Source organism: Helianthus annuus, chromosome 10 (assembly GCF_002127325.2).
Source record: "Helianthus annuus cultivar XRQ/B chromosome 10, HanXRQr2.0-SUNRISE, whole genome shotgun sequence".
Lineage (NCBI taxonomy): Eukaryota > Viridiplantae > Streptophyta > Magnoliopsida > Asterales > Asteraceae > Helianthus > Helianthus annuus.
The window spans coordinates 109,228,678-109,235,573 of record NC_035442.2 but is presented as its reverse complement, the minus strand read 5'-3'; the positions used below and the strand labels follow the sequence as shown (position 1 = coordinate 109,235,573).

Here is a 6,896-nt window from a genome sequence, read left to right as displayed (position 1 = left end):
GGGACTCTACACTTCGTGGGGAAACCTGTCGAGATCATGGATCGAGGTGTCAAGTAATTAAGGCGCAGTCTAATTCCTATTGTTAAGGTACGATGGGAAGCAAAACGTGGCGCTGAGTTTACTTGGGAACTCAAAAGTGAGATGAAGACTAAGTATCCGCATCTATTCATTGCATCTTCCTGAATTTCGGGATAAAATTTCCTAAATGAGGGGAGACTGTAACGCCTCGCTTTTGTAACTTTCCTTGTTTGGCAAGTTTGTTTGTACTTTCCATTTAAGGAAACTTGTGTTCTCCTTGTATTCGTACTTCATTTCAAACGTTGTAATCCGAGACTTGAATCATAATGAAAATTCAATCTTTTTATACACTTGTGTTATTCATAATACGTAAATACTTGTTAAAAATTCGTGATACATGCATACTTGATACAATTCATACGCAAATTCATACTAGTTATACATGCAAAATTCATTTATACAGTTATTTATGTATGCATTACACTTATATATTGCACTTACATGTTTAAAACGATTAAAACCGACAAAATATGCAAATTAGAAATTCAAGCATAAGGGACTGGTCCTCTTGCACGAGAGGACCCTCTCGTCCCAAATGTCCCATTCATTTCGAGGTCCACTCGTCCCAAACCTCACTGATGTACTGCAAAGTACATATGTTTATAGTGTATATTTTGGTTAGTTTTTGCTTATTTTGAGTCTAGTTTAGGTTAGAATTTCGATACTGCTGAAGTTAAGCTATGATTTCAAGTCCCGTTGCTTAAAGTGATGAAAAACGAGTCAAAACGAGCAGTTTGGAGGAAAAATGGGATTCGAATCGAGTTGGATAGTCGAATAAACGAGAAAAAAACAAAACAACAGGTTTAGGGGCGTCGTCGTACGCGACCCCCCAAGGGGGTACCTGTCGCGTAGCGTCTAGGGTCCAACTACGCAGAAAACTTGTTTTTCGGTTAGGTTTTGATGAGATGTTCTTGGGTATATATATGAAACGAAATTGCCGTCAATAGGATTACGAATTTGTGGAGTCGAAAAGCTTATTTTGGAGATTGAAGTGTTGCGTTTGAAGAGCTTGGATCACGGGAATCATTGGTTCGAGTTCGGGTTGAAGATTGTAGACTTGCACGGGTTCTTTAGTTCCTTGTTTGTTTGATTTCTCTCTTCCAAAACTTGTAACCATGAATTCTAGTTTGAATAACTTTGTTTTTCTTTCATTGATTAACATGCATGGTTAAACGGTTAAACCGCCTAGACTACGATGAATGGATTTGAATAAAGTTTGAACCTTTTTAGTTAATTGCATGTGTTTATGGATTAATTGTGTTTTGTAAGAGGTTTGATTTATTAATTTGGTGTGTATGCGTACTTTAATTTGGTTAATTATTATCAATTGCTTCGTGTGAATCTAGGTGGTTGTCTGCTACGGAACAGGTTCATGCTAGATCTTTGACCTTGTGTCTTTGACCTTTAGGGTGAATTGGTCAATAAACCTTAGAAGTGATAGTTAATAATTTGCTAGATTTCAGTATTCTACTAGTCCTAATAGCTGGAAGGTGCAGGGCTATTGGTAGGTCTGACCCGACGAATTGCTTTAGACAGTCTTTGGAAAGAGTCGTGCCTTAGTTGCCCCGTCGGTTTATTAGTCTACCAAGTCAAGTTAAGAAACTCAAACTACCTTAGATCTATTATTGGAAAAGAGTAGGTCAATATTAGGGTACTTACACAATAATTAGATAACCGGAAGGAAGTCTAATAACCGGTAAAACTAACGGCCTAGGTAGTGCCATAAGTTTCACCTCGAGAAGGGTTGAGGGGCTTATTTGGTGTCTTAATAGATTTAGTATCACAAGATCCCGGTTCCATAAAACATGTGTTTAACTTAATTGGTAAATTCATAAAATCAATCCAGGATTCTAGTCTAGGTGGTCTTCTTCATCATCTAAGAAAAGTCTCCATATTAGTTCGTATTAGCATAATTCTAGTTAATAATTAGTTTAATAGATTTCCTTAGATTTTCAGTAACCCCCCCCCCCCAAAAAAAATAAATAGTTTGAGTGGTGTTTGTCAGAGTCTGTTAGAGTTTAATTAGCGTGATTAGTAGAGTCTCGTGGTTCGATATCCGGACTTCCTTAGGTCATACTACAGTGATCGGTACACTTGCCGATTGTGTGGTTTAGGTCGAGTCTAGATTTAAAGCTTTTTAGTGTCTAGCTTAGAGAGTCTAAAGTAGTTAATTTTAGTAGTCTGTTTAGCACACATCAAGTTTTTGCCGCCGTTGCCAGCGACTCTTGGCAATTGCGCTTATTAGCTTTGATAGACTCAATTGACATATACATGCTACGTGTTTTGTTTTGTTTTGAGTCTTTTATTTTTATTTTTTATTTTGAGTCTTAGTGACTAGTGTCTGTTTTTCTCATGTTTAGGTTTTTGCTTGTAGTGGATGCCACATCTGCGCTCGCACGGACCGTCGCCGAAGCCACCAGTCACAGAGTCATCATCTCGATTGGGCCAAGGCCCGCAGGTTAGTACTTCATCCTCTTCTCATTTCCCAAATTTCGAAACCACCCTGTTACCCACCCCACCTCCATCACCACACCTTTCACCTAAAGTTTCTCCACCCAATAATCCCACTTCTAGCACCTCTAGCGCCCCAGATAACATAAACATAGAACAAATGGCCAATGCAAGACAAACCGTCCATCAACAAGCCACCTAAGGCTTCACCGGTCTTGCTTCACCCATCACCGTTCCACCCAGAGTAAACGAAAAATCATGGCAGATTCCATCGTATGCCATGCAAGCCATCACCAATAACATCCAGTTTCACGGTCGCGAGGACGAGGACGAGGACGCCCTCGCCCACGTGAACCGTTTCTCTTGTATGCTTGTTACTTTTAGCCTTTATGGAGCCCCAAAGAATGCTACCTAATTACAACTCTTCCCCTTTTCACTAGCCGGCCGTGCCGCTACTTGGTTGGATTCTCAGCCAACCGATACTTTTACCACTTGGGAGGGCCTTCGTCAAGCCTTTTTGAACAAATACTTTCCACCCGCAAAAGCCTCACGTCTTCGCGATCAAATTCATTCATTCTACATGGAGCCCGACGAGCCCTATTACCTTGCTTGGGAGTGATTTCAAAACCTTGTCGCTCGATGCTCCCAGCACGGTCTTTCTGATTGGGCCCTTTGTGAGAAATTTTATAACGATCTCACCCAAAAGACTCGTGATCATTTTGACACTGATGCGGGAGGTCATATGATGGGCATTCTTACTGTTGCCGAGTGTTTAGAGCATTTCGAGACATTTGCCAATCTCAATCTCAGTCGCGATCTGATCGACGGTATCAAAGTGGAAATTCAAATACCACTACTAGTGCACCCACCCGTGGGGTGAGCCATATCACTATGGACCCTAGTATAGCCGCCGTGTTAGAAAACGTCACTAGAGAGCTCAAGGAGATTAAGGCAAAGGTTGATAAGTGTGAGTTTTGTCGAGGGGGTCACGATACGAATGCGTGTCCATTGTTAGTTGGTGAGGAGCAGGTCGATTTCGTGGGAGGAGGTCAAGGTAGAGGTCAACCTAATGGGTTTGGTAGTAATTTTAATTCGGGTTGGCGTAATAATAATAATTACAATAATAATTTCCGTTCCAATGGTAACCCCCTGGTTTCCAATTAGCTCAAAATCCAAACAGGGGACAAGGTTCATTCTTTGGTGGGGGTTCAAATGGGTAGTTCAATAAGGGGTTCAATGGACAGGTCAGGGATGGGGGGTCAAGTAGTCAGGTTCAACTAGTTCAGGGTTCAAATAGTGATCTAGGGGGTAGGCTTGAGAGGATAGAGGCCATGATGAGCCCATTAGTCGTTAAGGACCAAACCACCCAAAAGATCCTTACTGAACACGACCTTATGCTTAAGAACCACCAGCCTCTTTCCAAGACCTTCAGAGGGCCGTAGGTGACATGTCTAGGAAACTTGAGGAGAGATTACCCGGTCAATTTGCGGGTAACACCCAACCGAACCCTAACGCCCACGCCAAAGCCATTACCACTCGTAGTGGCAAAACCGTAGGGAACCCGAGAGTTGAGGAGAGAGTAGCAGAGGAAGATGAGGAGATTGTAGATGAAGAAATCGAGATGGAGGTTCCCGGCAAAGTGCAATCAAGGCTAGGCCCAGCAAGTACCACACAGCCCGGTGAGCCTCAAGGTGAGAAGAAAGTAGAAAAACCACCCGTAGACATTAGACCTTCTCCACTCGTAGATCATTCGCGTGTCCCGTTTCCTACACGTCTTAGGAACCAAAAGTACTCCAAGGAATACGGGCAATTCCTAGATATCTTCAAGCAATTGAAGATTAATCTACCTTTCATTGAGGCACTCCAATCTATGCCTAAGTACGTGAAGTTCTTAAAGGACCTTCTTAGAAACAAGGAGAAGTTAGAGGAGTTGTCGACTGTTCCATTGAATGGAGGGTGCTCCTCAGTCGTTCTGAATAAGCTTCCGGAGAAGCTCACCGATCCCGACATTTTTACTATTCCATGTCTATTTGGTAGTAACACCAATACTCGAGCCTTAGCCGACCTAGGTGCTAGCATCAATTTGATGCCCTTCTCTCTCTACGAGAAGCTAGACTTAGGCGAAATTTCACCTACCCGTATGACATTGTCTTTAGCCGATCGATCTGTGAAATACCCGAGGGGTATTGTTGAGAATTTGCTTGTTAAGGTCGACAAGTTTGTTTTCCCGCTGATTTCATCATTCTCGATATGGAAGCGGATGAGAGAGTTCCCATCATACCTGGTCGTCCGTTTTTGCTTACCGCTAAAGCCCTCATAGATGTATTCGATGGTAAGATCACACTTAGAGTCGGTGAGGATAGAGTCACCTTTGAGATAGATCGTTCCATGAACCACCCGAGTGGTTCTAATGACTATAGTGGTCCTTACCATTCCGTATATTTCTTGAACTCGTTCATCTCATATGTTGACCATTGTCTAGAGTACATTAGTGGAGACGACTTACTAGGAGGAGTCGCTAAGGTTGGATGAAGTTGAAGATGAGGGGATTCCTTTGATTCCCGAAGCGTTAGCCGTTAGTGATGACACCATCCCACCCCCACCCTTAGAGCTTAAGGTCCTTCCATCTCATTTAGAATATGCCTTTTTAGGGGAGGGTTCTGAGCTACCTGTTATTATCTCATCGAAGTTGGAGGATGGGGAGAAGTTGAGGTTGTTGGAAGTGTTGAAGGCCAACAAAGAGGCCATTGCATGGAGGTTGTCCGACATTAAGGGTAAAAGCCCTTCTTATTGCACTCACCGGATTCTCATGGAGGACGTTTTCAAACCGGTGGTGCAACCCTAAAGGTGCCTCAACCCCAACATGTTAGAGGTAGTGAAGAAGGTGGTTCTATAACTCCTAGATGCCGGGATGATATATTCCATCTCAGATTCACCATGGGTTAGTCCCACTCAGGTTATCCCTAAGAAGGGAGGGATGACCGTTGTCATGAATTCCAAGAATGAGCTTATCTCTTCTCGTACGGTCACGGGTTGGCGAGTGTGCATCGACTACCAGAAGTTGAATGATGCCACCTGAAAGGACCACATCCCATTGCCCTTTCGATCAGATGTTGGAGTGTCTCGCGGGTCAACAATTTTATTGTTTTCTCGACGGGTTTTCTGGTTATTTCAACATCCCCATCGCACCAGAGGATCAGGATAAGACTACCTTTACATGCCCCTATGGCACTTACACGTACCGACGCATGCGATTTGGGCTGTGTAACGCTCCAACTACCTTTCAGCGGTGCATGGTTGCCATATTCCAGGATATGATTGAGAGTTCCATGGAGGTTTTCATGGACGATTTTTCGGTCTATGGTAACTCGTTCGATGAGTGTTAGAAGAATCTTGAGAGGATGTTGAAGAGGTGCGTTGAGACGAAGCTGATGTTGAATTGGGAAAAGTGTCACTTCATGGTGATTGAAGGTATTATTTTAGGACATAATATTTTCAGGGATGGTATAGAGGTGGATCGTGCGAAAATAAATACCATTAGCAGGTTACCTCCACCCACTAGCATAAAGTCGATTCGGAGTTTTCTTGGTCATGCGAGATTCTATAGACGCTTCATTAGGGATTTCTCTAAGATAACTCGCCCCATGACCCGTCTTCTAGAATGATGGGTCGGTAAAAAATCCATAGCTTAATGGTTTTAATTTCGGTTAATCACACGAGGTTACTTTCTAGAATACACTATTTTGATATGGTTTGTGTTTTGCAGGCATTGACGGGTTTAAGGTGCATTTTGGAGATTTACTGAAGCTTTGTGCGGATGCTAGAGAGAACATAATTGAAGAAAATGGAAAAAGAGGAAAAACTGAGCTGAACTCTACGCTAGAAACAGTCCAAACTTCATTTTGGCTTATCCTGAGCTAGAAAATGAGTTTCGGGGCTTATAATATATGCATTTGGGGTGGCTCGACGAGATGAATCAAAATATAAGGTTTTGAAGAGCCAGAAATTGACGCATTATCTGCTGCGCACCGGCTGATTAGTAAAAACGAGATTTTTTGAGAGAGAAAGTCAATTTTGGAAAAGGGAGTTCAAAAACACTAGAGGGGATCATTTCTAAGCATCTAACCCATTCCCAATCATCTCTAACACCATTCACCTCTAACCTAGAACCCTAATCCATTCCACAATCACCATTTCCATCATCTTCAATCATTCTCCATCAAACCTTCAAACCCTAACCTCCACCACTCCTCAAGGCTCAAGGTCATGGCCCCGTGTTCGTGTTTGTTGGCCGGTGATCGCGCCCACCCAACCATGAGCGGCTAGTCTCTTCGGTTTCACCCCGGTGTAGATGTTGTAAGATTTTT

The 6,896-nt window shown here is 42.8% G+C and overlaps 1 protein-coding gene across 1 annotated transcript; it reads left to right on the top strand.

Moving 5' to 3' along the window:
* Window positions 1-3,976: 3,976 nt before the first annotated feature.
* LOC110881895 lies at window positions 3,977-6,450 on the top strand. Its single transcript, XM_022130037.1, has 4 exons — window positions 3,977-4,667; window positions 4,739-4,965; window positions 5,039-5,303; window positions 6,296-6,450. Exons 1-4 carry the CDS (start codon window positions 3,977-3,979, stop codon window positions 6,448-6,450), a joined length of 1,338 nt encoding a protein of 445 aa, XP_021985729.1.
* Window positions 6,451-6,896: the final 446 nt, after the last annotated feature.

What these genes read in the sequence shown, in the direction of transcription:
- LOC110881895 (XM_022130037.1), top strand. Translation starts at nt 3,977, where the DNA reads ATGTCTAGGAAACTTGAGGAGAGATTACCCGGTCAATTTGCGGGTAAC. An exon ending in ATAGTGGTCCTTACCATTCC is followed by an intron (nt 4,966 to 5,038) that starts GTATATTTCTTG and finishes ACGACTTACTAG; the next exon opens with GAGGAGTCGCTAAGGTTGGA. An exon ending in GAGGTTGTCCGACATTAAGG is followed by an intron (nt 5,304 to 6,295) that starts GTAAAAGCCCTT and finishes TGTGTTTTGCAG; the next exon opens with GCATTGACGGGTTTAAGGTG.